Here is a 19,562-nt window from a genome sequence, read left to right as displayed (position 1 = left end):
GGTTATTAAAACATGGAGCTTGCCTTTGCTAGTAAGGAACCTTAATTATGTTTGTGTGGCCAAGAGATTGTGGTTGTGTGGCTTTTTTATGTGTGTGGCTGAGAGAGAAACCGTAACATGGAGCAGCAAAGGAAGACAGGATAAGTGCAGGATATTGTAGTGGATAAAATCATAGAAAAGGAAAGGAAGTTATAGTAGATGCAACAGATTAATTTACAGTACAAACAATGCCTTTTTCACTGTGGACTGAGGAGAAGAAAGATTTTTTCAAAGAGTAGCTGAAAAACTGAGATTTGTGGAGATCCTGGAAGTAAAAAGAGAAAGAAGTCCAAGTTTTGTCAAACATGTTAAAACAGGCTATGATTGCACAGATTAACCTCAACAATGAGACCACATATAAGAACTGTTATTCTTTCTTCTGCAGATGATGAAACCCTATTCCCTGCAAGACCAAATGAGCTGGATACTCGAGTGGTTTGTCCCACTGACAGCTTTTCAGACATTTTCCGAGATGTTGCCATGTTACGCCCAGCAGCTTCAGAAATCCATAACTTCTTGAAGGGCCTCCAGATGAACAACAGCTACCTAGAGAGCGAGTTTTCCAAATGGAAAGGTGTGGTAATAGCAACCCAGTTTTATATTTTAAACCATCCTTGTGAAGAAGAAACAATTCTTAAAAGATTATCAAGCCGACTGCCTTTTCATTCTGTTCCTGTCCTCTGATAATATTTGAAACCTTTTGTTACCAAGCGATGAAACTAGCTAGCAGAAGAGGCTTCAAAAATAAGTTCTGACAAACTTCATGAAGATTGGCAACCGATAGATGAGAAAGACCCAGATTAGTCAACCAGAGTATGTCTGCTGATGTGACAGCCAGCCAGCCAGCCCCCACGCTTGTGGCACAGCACTGGTGTCATCGTATGCAGTCTCTTGCCTGGCCAGTACTCAAGGGGTGTGCAAGGGAGCTCTGTTTCACGTTACTGTTTTGCTTAGAAGTAAGATATTGCCTGTTACACAGTTTGGGAATTAGTACTCAGTCTGGTAGCAGCTCTGCCATGTTGCACAAGGGGTTATACCTGCCTCGGCTGTGTACCTCAGTAGCTGTGTGCCTGTTCTTGTAGCGTGCAAGGCACAAAACATTTTTAATTTTTAGTATGTTGAGACAATGAGGTACCATTTTAACCTTTTCTGTATTAAAAAAAGATTAAGAAAAAAAAAATCGACCTGATCAGAGTCACACACAAAACCAGGAGATGGAATTAACTCCTGAATTCCAAGTTAATCCCTCTTAATTAGACAAAAGCCAAAGAAATTGCAGAGTAAATAGTGAAAAGAGGAAGCCAGATGAGGAACTGAGAAATGACTGAACTGCAGCTATCAGCTTTATAGGTAGGTCTAAGACCCAAGAAAAGCTGAATTCTCTTTTTGTTAGCAATTGACTTTCCTCAGCACATCTCTTGTATTGAGCACCACCCCTGAAAAAAAAAATGCTTCTTTTCTAGACTGCGAGCTTGACACTCAGCCCAACCACCTGACAGTGGCAACAGATTACCTCATCCTGATCGACACGGCATTTGCCTTTGCTACCAGTTACCCACCCCTTATGAGGCCAGAAAGGAAAGTGGATGTCATTTTGCATTTCAACTACAGCTCAGGTTCCCAGACAGGGGTAAGCCTTGTGCATTCTTCTTGTTATATCTGTTTCATCACTGACTTCCTAGAATGCCTTATCCTCTACTCATTGAAGCTTTTTTTTTTCCCCAGTATCTGACAAGTGTAAATAAGCTAACAATTTACCAGGGCCACATATCTTTGTTGAACAGTACAAGTGTTATCAGGAAGTAAGAGTTAAGTAAATTAAATATGCCCATTTTTATGTGTAAATGTGTTTTAGCTGATTTGAAGGCAGTCAGATGTTAAATGAATGAAGCTAAATGTATTTTAAAATTGTCTGTGACTTCTCAATTCAATCATACATATTCTTACGCATGGGAAAATGTACATTCAGGACAACACGAACATAACAATAGAAGGTCTTGATGACGAAGGCCAGAGATGCAAATAAGTGCAAGCAAAGTTTGTATTTAGGAACTTTATACACATTTGAAATAAAAAGTCCTCTAAAGGCATTATCTTTAATACCCAAATGTCAGATGTAGATTTTCAAAGACAGGCATGTGGACTCACATCCATCCCATTTAACTCTGGCCTTCCAGATCTTGGCTCCATATACAGTCTACAACACCTAAGTTGGGTACATGCCATAATCTGTCAGAACTTGGCCCTTACCCCACAAACATTCCCAGTGAAATTGGGTTTTGGCCAAATTCAGTCCAAGTGCTTCCCACATGTTCTGATGTTTTCTTTTGGTTTGTTTTCCTATTGTGGCAACCAGCCCCTGAAAGAAGCCTCTAAATACTTTGCAAAACAGGGAATTCCTTTCCCTACAAAGGTGCCAGATGATCAGGAAACTCCGCATCTAAAGGAATGCTACATTGTTGGTGACAAGGAGAGCCCAGAAACGCCTATTGTGATATTTTTCCCTCTAGTAAATGACACCTTCCGGTACTACAAAGCACCTGGTAAGTCGACAGCTACCATTCATGTTAACAGAGGCAGTGGCTGCCTTCTTTCTCTTTTTTACTGTGCAATATCTGCTCTTCAGATCATCATGTAAACACAGATTCAGACTGCCTTTGCTTAGATCTGAACCATATCAAGAAGCTTAAAATAAAAAAGAATTAAATAAAAAAGAAGCTTTCCTGGACAGTAGAGCAGCAGCCTCTGACACATATACCCCTCTTCAGATTTTTGGGGGGCTTTTCATAGGTAGACTGTAGAGTTTACTGATTAAAAGTATATTCTGTTTATCTGCAGTGGCAGAAGTTAGCAGAGTCGTTTCCTCTCCTCATACTTGTCATCCTTTCCTGTTAGAGAATGCTCTGGGGAATGTAAGGGTTTCATTGTTTAAAATCATGTCCAGGCTTATGGTTAAGCAGATATCCTTGAAAAGAAAAGTGTGAACTAGCAAAATGATGAAAATGTAACAGCCATGCCGACAGCTTCTGTTCACTTCAGTGAGTCCTACTTTGAAATTTAAGAAGAGTTTCAATAGGAACATTGCTGTTCACTTCAAACCAGATGGTTTCTAAGTCCTGGTACCATATTCCACGACTCCATACTATCTCTGATGGTTCCAAAAGTCTCAGTTACTTCTCCAGATGATAAAATTCCTAACCCATGCTATGAGAATGCTTATTTTTAAAACACTTCAAGGCCCCACAGTATACTGAAAACCAAAAGTTCTGGGCTTGTATACGGTACATTAAATTCAATAACAGAACAAGTGCAGAAACTACTGTCCCAATTGTATTAATTTATTTTTCTTTTTTTAAAAACAAGTCATTAAAAGTCATACAGTACTTTTGCCTTGTAGATATTCTGGGTAGAGTTCATTTCACTTTTGAGGTATGCAGCTGTGGTTCTGAACAGGATTCAAATAGTCCAAGGGTATTTATGCAGGTAGACACACTATTCTACTCCAGCTCGTCACACAGATTAGATAACTGAAAGGTTGTTTTTTGTCATTGCCCTTTGTAGAAAGAACTAGAAAAAGGAGAAATGGAAAAAGAACTAGAACAGCAACTGAGAATTAGTTTCTGTAGTGCTCTGTGAGGGAGTTTATCTCTGCTCTCCCTTTCAATAACTTCCAGATCCCTGGGATGTTATTCCTAACTCAGCTATCTAATATCAGGTGAACATCAGATGATGTGCAGATGCTACATGTCAACATAAATCATCAGGGAATCTAAAAGAGGTGTTACTAGGTATGTAGAAGATGTATAAGAATACCTGCATAATATCTGCATATTGAGGCAAGCCCACGCTGCCTGACCGGTTCAGCTGGTAGCTGCAAGCTGAGACTACACAGAAAACAGAGAATGGGTCCTTGTTGGGCCTCCACAGGTGAAGTCTCAGCTGAGCTGACATGGAAGGGCTCAGCCCCTGCAGTTTTTTGGAGGGCTGCCACCTCTTAGCTGACAGCCAACCTCCACCGTGGCAGGACAGATGCTGCAGAAAGACCTGAAGGCTGGAGATGAATGTCTGCCCTTTGCTAGCAACAGGCAGAGGTCAGCCTAATTTATAGCGTTTCAGTACCATGCCCTCGCCCAGATCCAGATTGTACAGCACCTGAAGTATTAGTTCAGCTACACGAACATGCAGTTTTTCCATAGCTAGCTCATCCATCAGCTTTTTCAGTGAAGGGAATTTAGAGCCTGGATAGTAAATGAACAATACTGACATATTCAAACTGAGTTACTCCTGCACCGGCTAGACTATTCCACAAGTGGAGTGGAAAGGGGAAATCCTCTGTGTGAGGCGGCTCAGACTGCTTCACTCAAGCAGTACCAGTAGCCTAAAACTCTCTGCAAAGTCGGGAGGAGAACATCTGTCAAACTTGGAGAGACCCCTCCAGGAAAATCAGGACCCTTTGATCAGTGTTTGTTGTTAGAGAAGATCCCCCAAATAAACGTGGTCCTGTCAGTAAGAGAGATGCAGACTTTTCACAAAGCTTACTGGCCTGCTTTGGTACAGGTGCTGCTGGTATCTGTGACCATGGAGGCGGATTTTTTGCTACAGTAACAACCTCCTGCCAATATGATGGTCTCAATGGAGGCTGATGGAAAAATTCTCCCTTCTCTGATGCTCTCTTATCTGTGACGAGGGGGAATGAAGTGTTTTAATTCCTGCCTGTGTTCACCTGTGTTACCTATCCCCGACGGTATTATCTACCATTAGTGCCCCTTTTGGGGTTGTTACTGCTCTCTTTCCCTCATGCCAGCTATTAGAAAACTGAGGGGTCTGTGGTAATGACGGGGAAGGAAAACACATGCGTGAGCCCTCATGTCAGGCGTACAGGCTAGTGCACAGCAGTGGATCTCTGCATCTTCAGGTCTCTGGCCCAGGGCTGAGAGCCCCAGCTGTCCTTTAGCAGTCAAAGGCATATACTGGAGCACAGGAATCTGCAGAATGTAACCAAATGAACTGACCTTTTCCCTTCTGAGACCCTGTTTCTTCTATGTACTAACAGGCAGCTATAAGTTCAGCCTGTCCATGTGCTGTGTCCCAGCAGTGCAGAGTCGAGCCAAAACTGATATGGCCAAGTGGGCTTCTTACACGGTCCGAGTGCAGGAAGGGAGTGCTCACTTTTACTGAGCTCAGAAAGAGCAAGTTTTCTTACTGTGCTTTGAGTACATCACTTAAACACACCCTCAGCTCAGACGGTGCATGTTGCATCTACTGAGTTTAGCGTTCAGATGTATTTCCACCAACTCAGTAAGTGGCCATGTGTCCAAAGGAGCAGCTAAATGAAAAACGCTCATGGTGTCACTGTCTAGAGCAGATGGCCAGGACCAAGCCGAGAGCAGCTGTTATTTTGAATCACAGGTGACTTACGAAGGTCCTAGAAAAACAAGTCAGGAGATGTGTTTTACATCTTCTGCATCCATAAATCTGTTGAGATTTTCAATTCCCATGGTAAGCCTCAGGTATTTTTCTCCCTGTACCAGCAACCTACTGTGGAGGTCCCTATTAATATTTTTTCTGTGATAGCCTGCAAATAAACTTCTGCATTAACTTTGGATCTGTTTTCTACTATCAAATGAATTAAACCAAATAAGTTAATCTGTCTTCAGATCAGAAGATATGATGAATCTAGTATTTCTAGAGATGACACCTGTGGGACTACCTGCTTAATTATTTTGCCTGGATCTGTGATGCATATGTTAATTATCATGGGATGATGAAATGGGCATGAAAAGTTCTTTCAGTATTCCTGCCAAATATTAGTGATTCAGGGAATATCAGCTTCACTCTCACTGCTGAGGTTATATAAAATCTGTAGATTTTTATAGTAGTATGTAGCTCAGTGAAATTACAGTAAATATTTGTGCCATCTGCTTCTGGGATATATCTGGATAATGGCTCTGTGAAGTCTTTCAGTTTATATAGTAGAATCTAGGTTTTTAAGTCTGTTTTCTGCATTTTTTGATAATTCTTCCCAGTAGGAAGTAAGAGTTGATGTAGCAGATTGTGCCAGGGGATGTACTAGGTTGTGATGGGTGAAAGAACATCTGTCAGATTGCTGAGAAGGCAGGTGTGCTTTTGGAAAGCTTGAACCACCAAAATACATGGATTTTCAGCAGCCTATTTCTGAAAGCATGAAAGCACGGTAGTGAGGAAAATAAAACGATGTAGGGTTGAAGACAGAAGGCAAAGAAAGTGGCAGTGGCTTCTGGACCATCACCCGGGAAGAAACCATGCTGTCACGAGATCCTTGCTATAGTTGTCTGCTTTGGGAGAAGAGGAGGAAAGAGAAGAAGAGGAGTAGTTGTCATTTACTTGCACCTTGGCTAGAAGTGTAGGGTGCTGCAATGGCTGAGAGACAGCAGCAAGAAGTGGGCCAAGGCTGGGAGACCATCAGCGCCGAGGGGGACCTGGGGACCATGCTGATGGCTCACCCCAGAGCTAGAGGAGGGGGCAGGGAGACTCACACTCCTGTGCTCAAAAGAGGAGCTACTCTACTTGTTTTGGCATTTCCAAGAGGACCTAGGACAACCCCTACTCCCCTCACCAGCACCAGCTTCTCCACCTCTGCTGTCAACCAAATATCCCAGCAATAAAGCATCTGTGGCGGGAAGATTTTGGGTTGTTATCCACCTGTGTGTGCATGCCTGAGAAATACCCAGACCCTAATTGCTTTTTGCTGATTAACCGAGCCATTGTTTGTCCCTTAGGTGTGAAACGCAGTCTCTCAGAGATGGCAGAGGGTGATGTTGATGTTGCCAACAGCTGTGGTCCATATTACATAAACAATCTGAGTTATTCAGAGGAAGATTTTGACAAACTGGTGAACCTGAGTTACTACAATGTCCAGAACAATAAAGATTTGATTCTTCAGGCCTTGTATACTGCTGTGGAGCGGAAAAAGCAGCATAAGAAAGAGCAACCATTGCGAAAACCATCCAGTGGGGTTGGTGTGTGTGTGCCTGATAGCGAGAGAGCCCACCATTTGGTTGACTGCTCAGCACCAGGGAATATGAAATAAAATAACTATGAATCCTGTTAATGAAGAAAAAAAAAAAGGAATCTGATTAAGAAGTGAAGAAAAGCTAAAGAATGCTAAGAATAGCACTTTGTTTGTCATTGAAAATGCTACAGCCTGTCTGTCAGTGAAGGGAATAAACACAAAAAACAGAGTTCTTCCTTAATGAATTAATGTGCTTCCCTCGTTGACAACCTCGGGAGTGTGGCTAAGTGAGGCTGTGCTCCACTCGTGCCTGCAGAAATGACTTTTCAGGCCAAGGCCGAAATGCATGGAGAAGGAAGTGTGAAGATATTTATGGTGTGTTTGTGCTCTACCTGTGCTATAAGAAGAGAGGGTTGTCAGTCCAGAAATGCAGCAGAACACAAAATCCATTGTCTCTAAAACAAAATCAAGAAGCTTAGTTATGAAATAAGGAGTCTTTATGTGAATGTAAATAAATATTAAACTTTGTATAATAAAACACTTTTTTGGAGTCATTACAGCAAATAAACATTTTTCACAGCAAATACATGTTAAAGCTATTTCTTTTAGGTGCTTCATCCTCTACTAGCAAGGCAATTAAAGACAACATCCAGGTTTATTTCATAAGTACTGAACAATAATTGAAGAAGAAATTATGCCTGCTCCAGACCTAGATGTGAACTGCCCCAGGATCCTGGGTCCCCTTGAGTTTAGTATTACATTTAAGAGCCATCTCTACAAGGACTAACTCATGCTAATTTATTTTATTAAGCTGGATTTAAATGCTACTGATATATACCAAAGGTTTAAAGCCTTAAAGTTTTTGAGAATGTTACATCTGACAAGACACAAGAAACGCAGACAGACCAGATCTAAAATTGTATACCTAATATCACTCACCCAAAAGTGATTTTTAAACTTGGTGTAGAATATTACAACTGAAGTTAACAGAACGTTAATTTTCAACCTCCTGGTGCTTTGGTCGTGACATTCATATGGCTCCTTTCAAGCAAGCGGTCTGTCTTTTTGACAGATGGAATTCCAGATCTCTATTTATTCTTTTTCTATGTTAACTTGTATTCAGTGCTATTGATTTATTTATTAGATGTCTTGTACCTACCAGCCCATTTTTTCTTATAGGCCTCCCCCCTCCTCAGATCTGCTGTAGTGTCTTTTGTCAAGAGATCCTGTTATTGTGGGCCAAAAATGGAAGCCTTACAAATCCCTTTGCCCTCAAGGCTGAGGGTCCCCTCCTAGGTGGTGCACAGAAACATAATCCTTCGGTTTCCCAGTTTGGCCAGTGAACACTTACCTGTGGTGCACACTACAGGAGCCCATACAGCTCCCGTGCGGGCTGTACGCCCCACAGAAACGAGAGCGCAAAGACGGCAGTCGTGTTGACGCATGCCGGATCTCATCGCAATATGGGACGGGGTCTAACCAGAGGGCACAGCCAGACCTGGGAATTTGGAAGGACGCCCAGGTTCCCATATACAGTTAGAGCTTTATTGTCTGAAGGGCAAAAATTATCCCACTGACAGCAGGAAGTCAAAAGACAAGCAGAACGAGGTGTGTGAGTGCAAACGCTTCCCTGCCCTTCCTGCAGCTTGCCAGCAGCCACGAAGGGGTCACAGAGAACAATGAATGCTTTACCCCATTTCAAAAAGCATACAGTGGAACAGAAATAATTATTCGGTATCTCTGAGTTCCTTCTTCTCAACAAGAATACAGAGGAAAATGCCAGGGCTGATCAAAGAGGTGGAAGAGCTTCCACACAAGGGGTGGATAAGGAGTCTGCAACCTAGAAAAAGGACAACAGGAGCAAAAGGCAGAAAAGAGAGAGACCTATGAAATCTGGAGTGCCCTGTGGGAGATGAACAGGGAGTGACTGTGCACCTCTTCTAACACAAGACTTGGATCAGACAAAACTAGCAAGCGGCAGGTTCAAAGTTAACAAAGTAAGGTAGTTCTGCACACAACATACAAGTGAGTTACAGGCCTCTTTCACCCCAGATGTTGTTGCTGATAAACGTTTATGAGTTCAGAAAAACTGATGGATGCATTCACTGGAAATATTTTAAGGGCTAAAAAATACAAAGGCTTCACATCTTCCTCAGCCCTGCACTGAATCATCAAATCCCAGAGGCTGGGCGGACAGTCTGAGACAATACTGTACCTGCTCTCTTTCTGTGATGTTTTCCAGTCACTAAATACTGGGCACATCAAGGACAAGTGGGAAAGAGGTCTCACCCCCATTGGCAGTGCTTAGGTTTTCCACAGCTCAGATATTTTTGCAGACAATAAATGATTAGGAGTAGTCAGAACTCCTAAAGATGTGGTGATACAACACTCGTTTAAAAGAAAATTCTTAAGTAACATGGAGAAGATGTAAGTAACTGCAGGGATAATTTGATCACCTATGGATTAACCTACAGGGAAAAATCACAAAAATGAGAGGAATACAATACTAATCTATATAAAGGGGATTTTAAAAAATGAGGAAGCCAGTCACCAAGACCCTACACGAAATGGTATAAAATCTTCAGACTCAGCATGGAAGTTGCAACAAGAGAGTTGCAAAACACGTGTACAGCCCTAAATAACATGCAAAGCAAAGAACCAAGAAAATGCAGAGTGGTTAAATGCTCAGGACTAAGAATGATTAAAGCCCTTTGAGGAACAGCATGGGGAGGGGGGAGAAAGGGCACTGCTAAACCTGCTGACGTAGAGAAAAGGTAATAGTCAAGATGGAAATTAGGAGGAAGAAAGGTACATAGCTAAAAATATGAATCAGTAGGTGTGCTGGACCAGCAAAAAGGGATTTAAATGATTTAAATGATAAGGATGCTGCAAAGGAGCCATGGCCATAAATACGGAACATGAAAGATACACTTCTAACATAGTTTATCCACATACTCAGTGAAAAAAATCCCTCCCCTCCTTTTTTTCTTTAACTGAGAGCCTCAGGTTTTGTTTTCAAAGTTGTGAGTGAGCACAAACTTTGATGTCAGAGAAAAAAAAAAAATCATGCTACTGTTTTCTTCAGTGTTTCACATAATACAGTATAGCATTCAATTTAAATCTCCTGTAAAATCAAAGGGAAAGGCGATCCTCCCACGGGGTTTAACACGGTATGGAGGCCTGAGGTTAAAACTAATGGCTCCATCTGCTACACACGTCCCACAGCAAAATTTTTGTGCTACACTGCTGCTTCAGTCAGTTGCCTAACGTCGTAGCGAACCCCCAGGGCGCTTAGTGGCGCGCTCCCTTGGCATCCGAAGGCGGCAACCATCATCAGAAAAACACGAAAAGCATTTGGGCGATTCAACGCTCGGAGCGGAGCTGTCACAGGGTTTCGCTTCCAGGGGCTGAAATTTTAGAGTGGAAGAAGCAGCAGGTACAATTAACCTCCAGAGGCACTCTTGTGGGTGCCCCCACTCAAAAAAAAAGAAAAGAAAATCCTCTGATTCTGAAAAAAATAACAACATCCCCCTCAGAAAAAAAAAAAAAAAAAAAAAAGTGAAAAAATAAGGGACAGCCCCCCCACAACCCAACCCCACGCGAGGCGGAGGGTGTGTCTCGCAGGGAGCCAGGCGCTGCGCGGCCGCGGCCAGCACCGCCCCCGCGCCGGGGCCGGCTCTGGGCCGGCTCTGCCCCCCCCCCCCCCGGCGGAGCAGCGGCGGGAAGGCGGCGGCGGCGGCGGCGGAGCAGCGGCGGCGGCGAGGATGTTCAGCTGGCTGGGGAAGCAGGGCGGCGGGCGGGAGCGCGGCGGTGGCGGCGGCGACGTGGTGCAGACGGTGACCGGCGGGCTGCGGGACCTCTACCTCCGCAAGCTGCTGCCGCTGGAGGAACACTACCGCTTCCATGACTTCCACTCGCCCGCCTTGGAGGAGGCTGACTTCGAGAACAAGCCCATGGTGCTGCTGGTGGGGCAGTACAGCACCGGCAAGACCACCTTCATACGGTAAGGCGACCGCCGGTAACCGCGCGGTTCCCCCTCCGCGGGCCGCGGCGCCCGGGGAACGCCGCTCGCCGATCCTCGCTCCCCGCCCGCCCGGGCCGGTCCTGCGGCGCGGTAAATACCTGCTGCCGGGGGGGGCGGCGGGGCCGCCGGCGGGGCCCGGGGGGCGGCCGCCCCCTCAGCGCCGCCGCGCTGCGCCGGGGGAGCTGCCGCGGCCCAGCCCGCTGCCCGCTCGGCAGCGCTCCCGCCCGTCCCGCCAGCTTCCCCCTCAGAGATACCGCCTCGGGTTTGTGTTCTGGTGAGAAAGAGGAGCCTCGTTGCCTACTTCCTCTTAGCTCTTTTTAATTTTTATTTTTTTTTTAATTTTTTTTTTTTAATCCCTGAATTACTTAAAAGGGAAAATCAGGCTCTTCGCGACGTTAAAACTGCATCAGCCGTCACAGATCGTTCTCTCCGCCCTCTTCTTTCCCAAATGTAGTTTAATGCATAGATTTGATGTGAAGCGAGAAGTGCAACACTATTGGGCAAAAACACGTTATCTAAAAAGTCCTTTTTCCCCTCTTTCAGCCAAAGGCATTGAACAAGCAATAGCACTAACAAGGCAGCTTAACAACGTTGCTGCTGTTGTAGTATTTTCTTTCTTCCTTATTGCCAACTTTATTTGTAACTGATTTTACGAAGCTGAAGTGTGCCCCGGGTGTTACGGGCCTGTGAATGTATTGCATGCATGTGAGTGTGTTTGCCTCTCATATGCCCCTTACAAATCAGTCTAAGGTTATACAAAACTGCAGAAAACACTGAGCTGGCATTTGTATCAAATTTTGACCTATTTATTCTAGCTGAAGTTCACTGTAGTCCGTCCTTCTATAAATTTTACAGATGTTTCTCTTTCGGTTCCAAAGGTTGCAGGCAGCCTTGCTATAACACTGTTTTCTTCTTACAGTGCAAAAGACCTCCATCAAAGAGCAATATTTACTTTTACTCAGAGAGCTTTTCAGATGTTTGCAGAGCTAATCGTGTTTCTTTTGTGGTTTTACAACTAGCTTATTGGAAGCCTGAAGTTGAACTTGATTCTTTACTGATTATTAGCAAATTTCTGCAAACACTTAGAGGGGTTTTGCTCAGGGCAATATTCTGAAAATAGAAATAGGGCTATAATTAAAAGAGATACAGTTTCAGGATCCCCAAAGGTAGTCACAAGAAGCCCTGTGTTTGTGGGGAGTGAGATTTGGGTTTTCCAAACACTTCTCTAGCTGTGCTGTTTCACTTTCTTTAAAATTAAAGCTGCTTTGTTAGTCTGCATATATTTCCAGATAAGTGTTGTTACTTGGCTTATGGACTGGGGATAGTGAGAGCATGGGTAATACAGAGACAGAACAGTCCCAAGTATGTAAGTACCAGAACCTGTTCTGCCTGTCAGCTGAGTTGCTGTGTCATTTGTGATTCACAAGAAACTTTTTTCCACTCCTGTAAGAATTTCCCTTGGATGAGAACATACATTCTTAATTTATGGTTATTCAACTTTTCTGTCCTTTACAGTTGTCCATATTTGACTGGAGTGCAAGTTAATACTGCGATTAGAAATGTTGATGTTCCTAGCAATGCCTTAAATCTGGTTTTGGTATTGTTGATTTGTGAGTAACTTGTTATCACCTTAACCATAAAATACTGAGCAATAGGGTTGACTGATAGTAATGTGCAGTCTGAATGTGAAAAGAAGTGTAATTTATTACAGCTATTTCCAGCTTTTCTTTAGCATTGGTCACTGCTAGGTGAAGGTGCCCAGACACATTTGACCGAGATAAAGTTTTGTCCTGGTTTCATCTGGGATAGAGTTAATTTTCTTCCGAGTAGCTGGTACAGTGCTGTGTTTTGGGTTTAGTGTGAAAATAATGTTGGTAACACACTGATGTTTTAGCTGTTGCTAAGTAGCGCTTATCCTAAATTGAGGATTTCTCAGTTTCCCATGCTCTGCTGGCAAGGGGGTGCACAAGAAGATGGGAGGGAGCCTGGCCAGGAGAGCTGATCCGAACTAGACAAAGGGATATTCCATACCATAGGATGTCATGCTCAGTATATAAACCGGGGGGAGCTGGCCAGGAGGGGCCGATGGCTGCTCGGGCATTGGTCAGTGGGTGGTGAGCAATTGCCTTGTGCATCACTTGTCTTTTCTTGGGTTTTGTTTTCCTCTCTCTTTTTACTATATACCTTCTCAGTACAATTATTATTATATTTTTATTATTGTTATTATATTTTATTTTAGTTATTAAACTGGTTTTATCTCAACCCATGAGTTTCCTTTTGATTCTCCTCCCCATTGCACTGGGCATGGGGAGGAGTGAGCGAGCGGCTGTGTGGTGCTTAGTTGCTGGTTGGAGTTAAACCACGACAAGTTTTCAAAGATGTTTTCTCATGCATTTTATTAAAATACCTGACACGATGGAGGAGGTATCATCTTCTGTGATGTGCCCTTTTCTTCACCCACTTACCCCTTTCTCCCATCCCTGTTTTAGGTAGATTGCAGAGTGGTTTAATCCCTTTCTAGGTACTGGAGAAGGCAGGAATTGACTGTAGAGCCCCAGTCATTAACAGCTGAGCTGTTACTGCTTCTAGAGGAGCACAGCCTGACCTCACCATGATGAACATTCATTACATCAGTGTTTGCTACAGAATAGATAATAATTGGCTCAATCAACATGAGAAATTGCTGTTACAGGTGGGCAGCAATTTAGACAATGGTGTCACAGTAACTGTTACTCAAAATCCAATTTAGAGGAGAAAAAGAAAAGCAAAAAAGAGAAGTGGTTGTATGCTGAAGTCATGACTTAGAAGAAGACATGAGAAAATACTATAGTGTCCAAGTCAGCCACGAATAAATTTCCCCTCTGGTAGGCTGAATTTCCCATGGAAAAATGTCATACACTCTCAACATTGTTATAATTCTAGGTTATTATGGATAGTTTTTCTTAGAGTTAAGTTGTACTACAGTTTTTTTCCTGCTAGCCTTTTAGCAAGCAAACATTATTTTAAATCTTAATTAAAACTGCTTTTTGTTCCACATTTATTTCATAGTCAGAAGGGCATACTAAATATACTGAAGAGTTTACTACTAGGTTTATGTGTGAACATAATTCTGTTTAGCTGACAAATATTCATTTGGGATTTACTTTGATTTAGACATTGTCGTGAGAACTCCACATTTTCATACCTCTGACACATCCACATCCACCCAGTTCCTTCCACTAAGATTTCATGGAAAACACTGATCCAGCAATGATTGAATGTCCCTGGGGAGCACAATACGCAAACAAACACTTCCAGGTTTCTAACAGCGGCCTGGTTTTTCACTTGATGCTGTTTATCCTCTTTGCACTTGGAACAATGCAGTGGAACCAGCCAGTTTTGCTATCTAAGGTGTAGCATAGAGATATTGTTTTATTCAAGTACCTGACAGTGCTGACAATTCAAAGAAATATATCCAGGCCCAAATGTTAATACTTGTCTGATTGTTTTTAATGGGGTGGGGGATGGGTGAGAGCCAAATGCTTATCTTGCATGTGAGCTGCTTGGCCTTGCAGCTTCTGTAGTTCTCTCAATTTCTCCTGGCTGCTTTAGAGAAAGAAGTGGGGAAAGGAGGGACAGGAGAGGAGAATTGTCATGTATTTAAAAATGTAAGAGACTGACTTTATTTTTAAAGAACTTACCAAGATGAGGAAAAACAGAAGTAAAGGCCTCAGCTTGCCAGGCTGTGCTTTTACTTCGCTCACAGGTATTACTCAGAGGTTAAAATGGTAAACTTCCTTCTATTTAGCTCAACCAGAGCTGGGTTTTGTGAAAGCACCCTTTTGTATGCGTAGTATCTGGAGTCAGCAACTAGTATACAATCATGTGTATGGTAAGAATAAGCTGCATCTGTTTCTTCTGGGGGGAAAAGGCCCCTCTTAATTTCCTTGAGTGAAAGCTGGAACTTTGCTACTAGCTCTACATGGAAGTTTTATGTGAGTTATTTGGAGCAGAATTCTTACATTAAACCAAACATCTTCTAGTTTTATTGTGTTTAAAAAACCAAATAAACAAACCCAACAAAACCTGCAGGATTTGGTGTAGTATATAGTATGGAGGTGAGCAGCCTTACAAAAGGAGACTTGAGTTTGTGTCCCCATGCATCACACAGTATCCCTGCCCAGTGCTGCTCCATCCAGCTCACCTGTGTTCGTGTGCTAGTATGGCTTAGCTAAAGCATTTAGACTTCAGATGATTATCAGTGTTTGAAACTGTGAGTAATCTTTGCTATCTCTAGAACATTCTAAACCAGTTTCCCTTTAGTCTGGCTATAGATCTTGCAAAGGAACATAGATGAATGTTTATTGGCAAAGCAGAAAGGTTATAGTCCAGGTAAAAACAAAGGGAGAAGAATCAACAGGATGTCTGTTGTTTGATCTAGACTGTCTTTGGGATGTTCGCTATTTTTAAGCATTTTTCCTGTGAACCTTTTTGAACTCCCTCTCTGCTGAAAATTCCTGAGAAGGGCATGCAGTTGCAGATGCTAAAAATCCAGGTATTTCCCTGTGCTAATATAGCATAGCATACAAAAACATATGCAGCTTTTCAGTTTACAGAAGAGTGCTTATCTCTTTTTTGTGGCTAAGTGAAACTGATACTTTCAGTTGAGAGGAAGTGTCATATAGCTTGTACAGCCAGTGCTCAAGAAGGAGGGTTTATTTTAGTCTGTACTGATTCTTGATGTGCAACTGTGAGCAAGTCTTAATGGAAAATACCTGCCTTGCAAAATATTTCCCATGTCTGTTGGATAGCTGTGTCAGGCTCAGCTCTGTGACTGTTGGGTGGGACTTAGTATTTGGAAGGACATCTTGCCTTCCTGGATTGTTATCACCATAAAAGCCTGGTTTTTAAAGCTGCATCTGTGACATTAACTTGGAAGTATCATTGCAGTTCAGTAGCACTTCATTCATGTTTAGTCATTTCAATAAGCAAGTAATCTGAATTTGCGTTGTTTGAGGTCCGAACTATAAGAACAGATGTTGGAGATCCTGACAAGTGCTCCATACTGACAGCTCTTTGTAAATTCTGCAAGTGTTCCATGTGCAGCAACTTCATCAGCAGGCCATGAGATTATTTTCAGTCATCTAAGAGACCGCCACCACTGAATGTCCATAACCATGCCTGGCAGACTCATGAGTTTATGATGGATAGCAATTATCCTGTTACCCTGGAGGTGTCTTACCTTGCATTCAGATCCCATCATGTGGTTTTCTGTGACCTGGGACTTCTCTCATGCATTTGACTCAGTAAAATGTTCTTTACTGCTGCTCTGGGAGCCTCTTGTCATATGTGTTGCCATCTTATGAACTGCTGCCTCTGTCAGCAGAAGTAGGGAATGACAATTCATATCAAGAGAAGAACTTGGTTAGTTATGAGTCTCACAGGGGTCCTTTCTCTTTAAAAAAGAAGGGCAGCGAGGAATAGCAAAATTGAGACTTTGAAGTAGAACGTCTTACCGTGGCAAGTTAAAAATATTATTTTAGAAGATAAAAGTAGAATTGATCTTTCAAAATCAATGCTGTGAGTAAGTCCAGTCTGGAAGATTGTAGTGGCTCTTGTGAGTTAGCCTTTGCATCCTGTTCTAGATCGCTCTGGCCTGCAATGATGTTCCGTGAGGAGGCAGAAACACACTTTTGTGTTTCAGGTGTTTAGCTGTTCGCTACAACAGTTGAAAGTCCTGGGTTTCCATACGTAAAGGGTTCAACTGCTGAGCTATCAAAGGACTTTTGTCTTCATTTTGTTACGTGATCTACTTCATAAAATGAGAGATCTGCTGCATTGTGCACTCCTGCATGTGCAGAGAGACTTGATTGTTGTTTTTTTTTGCTTTTGGAGAGGGGTTAGTTTTATTTCCCTGTTACTGTGCATTAGGTACAGCTTATTCTAGAAGTAGAACAAATTGACTTTGGCATGTTCTGGCATGACTGTTCTTATGTTCCTCCTTTCCCACAGTTTTTAGCATTGGCATGGTTTTTTGTTTGTTTGGAAACAGAGAGCTGCAGGAAATATTATGTAAATAATGGTTATATACTTTAAGCTTCCCAGTTGAGCTGATTGGAACCAGCTCGCTAAAGATAGTGGAAAAATATCTTTGCAATGTGTAGTATATATTTAGTTCCTTAAATTCATCTTCTGTGTACTGGTTTATAAAGTCTGTGAATGTTTGGGTACTAAATTTAAAGACAGATTGTTCAGCAAGTGCAGACACTTTGTAAAATGTCTTTTTGTAGTAGAAGTATCCTGCAAGTCCTCTCAAATCAGTATTGGTTTATGAAATGGTACCGGAACAGGCATGGTGCTGTTGGATTAAGGGCCAGAACAAACCTATTATTCAAAGACTGATGTTAATGTAGAAGTGCTCAGGCATAACTGGTGCTGTCACTGAATGTGGGACCATCACCTGTGCCTGAAAGAGAATTCTCATTTAAATCCAGCTTTGATGATGTAAAAATTAAATTGTAGTTGGTTAAAATTGTGAGGTTTAAGAACTCCAGGGTGACTGGAACCCATGGAATGAGTAAGTACAAGATTACTTGAGTTGACTGGACAATATTAATGCTTCTGTAATGTCACATTACATCATACTTAAACAATTTGGTCTTAGTCTTGATGTGAACATTTTCAAGATGGTGCTGTCATGAATGAGGACAACAGCACTCATGCTTTAAAGTTAAGTAGGGTTGTCTGCTTCTGTTTTTGAAAAGTGGCAGTTGTCATAGTGTAGTCTGGAGGAATGTTGTAAGCTGGAGTCTTGCTTGATAGTCTTGGGGCTTCTCACTTGCCATTTATAAAGGGATGCAGACAGGCTTTTTTTGTAAATACATGTTCCAGTTCCATTAATGCATGTCCTTCACTTGAGACCTTGTCTGGAAAGTCAAGACTTTGTGTATCAGACTTCGTCTGCTGAGTATGTGCTGTCTGCATGTCTGACTATTCAAAGGGAGATGCAAGATGGTTTCAGTTGGTACAGCACTGCCTGACTTGATGCCTCTCAGAAGTATGTTACCATTAGGCCTCAAGTTCTGCAGGTTTGCCTTAGTTAACAATTACTTTTTGATATGTGGGCCAAATGAAAAAAAAAAGATCCTTTCTTCACTCCCAAACAGATTTGGGACATTATTGTCTCATAAATGTGTTATCTCTGCCTGTAGTGAGATGAATTAATGTTAGTAAAATCATACTGAGTTCATTGAAGGGTTAGATCTGTCGGCAAACTGATGCTGCTCATATGCTGTTTTAGTACTGCTTCTTTTTAGTACCAGCAGCACTTGTATAGGCTTGAAAACATGCACAAAAGCAGCAATGTATTGTATTGTAACGTACAGCATTGGGATGAACTTTGGTAGAAGCATCCACTTGAATGGTTCAGGTGCTATGGTTGAAGGAATACTTTCCACCCGGTTCTTGTAGAGGGATTTACTTTGTCTTTAAAAACTTAGCTGTGAAAACCTGGAATTCAGTTTGTTGTGTTGTTTTTTTGTTTTGTTTTGTTTTGTTTTTTTTTTCCTCCCCACCTCCCCCAGATTAACAGAAATAATGAAATACAGGAAAAGTGTACTTTTATTATTCTAGAGTGTGTATATCTTTGGGAATTTTCAAGCAAATTATAGGTACTTGCTTTTGCCATAATTCCCAGTCATTCATTCTGTTACTTTATGTATTCTCCATCACTAGATACCTGCTCGAACAAGACTTTCCAGGCATGCGTATTGGTCCAGAGCCTACTACAGATTCTTTTATTGCTGTGATGTACGGAGATTCAGAAGGAAACATTCCTGGAAATGCCCTAGTTGTTGATCCTAAGAAGCCGTTCCGCAAACTCAGCCGCTTTGGAAATGCTTTTCTGAACAGGTGAGATCTGTTTGCTTGCTGTCTTTTGGTTTTTATGTTTGAATTTCTACTTGATACCATCTTCAAGCATCAATGTTTTTTACTAAGTTTTTGTCTGCTGGATTTGTTTTGAACAGCGTGGAGTAAATATTCAAATACAAGCAGGAGCAGTGGCAGTTCAAGTGAAATTAAAAAAAAAAAAAAAAAGGCAGTACTAGGTAGAATGGCACTAGCACAGATACATTCAGTTATCTGAATAGAAAATCATTGTTAAAAGCAGTTCACGGAAAATTGCTGAAATGCTCCACCAGTTAACTTCCTTGTAAGGCATTATGTCAGCTGGAACTCAGGATCAGTTTGGGCACAAATTCTCCTGCTCGGTAAACTGGTAGATTAGTACTATTATTTAAAAAGTACCATTCAAAAAAAAGGAAAAAAAATATTTTCCCTTTGCTGTCTTGTTCTTTTCTACTGGTCTCACCAGAGGTCTTGGTATAGCTCTTTACATATTCCAGTAATTCACAATTTTAAAAAGGCTCACAAGAATGGAGAATATTTGAATATGCCTTCTGGATAAATGTGTATTCAAGCTGTTCTGTGTTTAATTTTGACTAACTGCACTTTAAGCAGTCCCATAGA

At 42.1% G+C, this 19,562-nt stretch overlaps 2 protein-coding genes across 5 annotated transcripts in view; both read left to right on the top strand.

The window, feature by feature from the left end:
- The window catches only part of LOC104364089 (cytosolic phospholipase A2 epsilon), a 42,201-nt gene extending 32,246 nt beyond the window's left edge, over positions 1–9,955 (top strand). For 2 of the 4 annotated variants that reach the window (XM_042791243.1, XM_042791246.1), the window contains 4 exons: positions 425–613; positions 1,503–1,669; positions 2,396–2,582; positions 6,798–9,955. In XM_042791243.1, the coding sequence (XP_042647177.1) occupies positions 425–613; positions 1,503–1,669; positions 2,396–2,582; positions 6,798–7,108 (854 nt within the window). In that variant the 3' untranslated portion in view covers positions 7,109–9,955. The remainder of the gene's footprint in view (positions 1–424; positions 614–1,502; positions 1,670–2,395; positions 2,583–6,797) is intronic. The other 2 variants (XM_042791245.1, XM_042791244.1) reach the window with 2 other exon arrangements.
- An 817-nt stretch (positions 9,956–10,772) lies between these two features.
- EHD4 (EH domain containing 4) overlaps positions 10,773–19,562 on the top strand; it is a 32,872-nt gene continuing 24,082 nt past the window's right edge. Inside the window, exons 1-2 of the mRNA XM_042790997.1 lie at positions 10,773–11,033; positions 18,768–18,944. Of these exons, the coding sequence (XP_042646931.1) occupies positions 10,795–11,033; positions 18,768–18,944 (416 nt within the window). The 5' untranslated portion in view covers positions 10,773–10,794. The remainder of the gene's footprint in view (positions 11,034–18,767; positions 18,945–19,562) is intronic.

Source organism: Tyto alba, unplaced genomic scaffold (genome assembly GCF_018691265.1).
Source record: "Tyto alba isolate M040663 unplaced genomic scaffold, T.alba_DEE_v4.0 Super-Scaffold_18, whole genome shotgun sequence".
NCBI lineage: Eukaryota > Metazoa > Chordata > Aves > Strigiformes > Tytonidae > Tyto > Tyto alba.
This window is presented reverse-complemented; position numbering and strand designations above follow the sequence as displayed.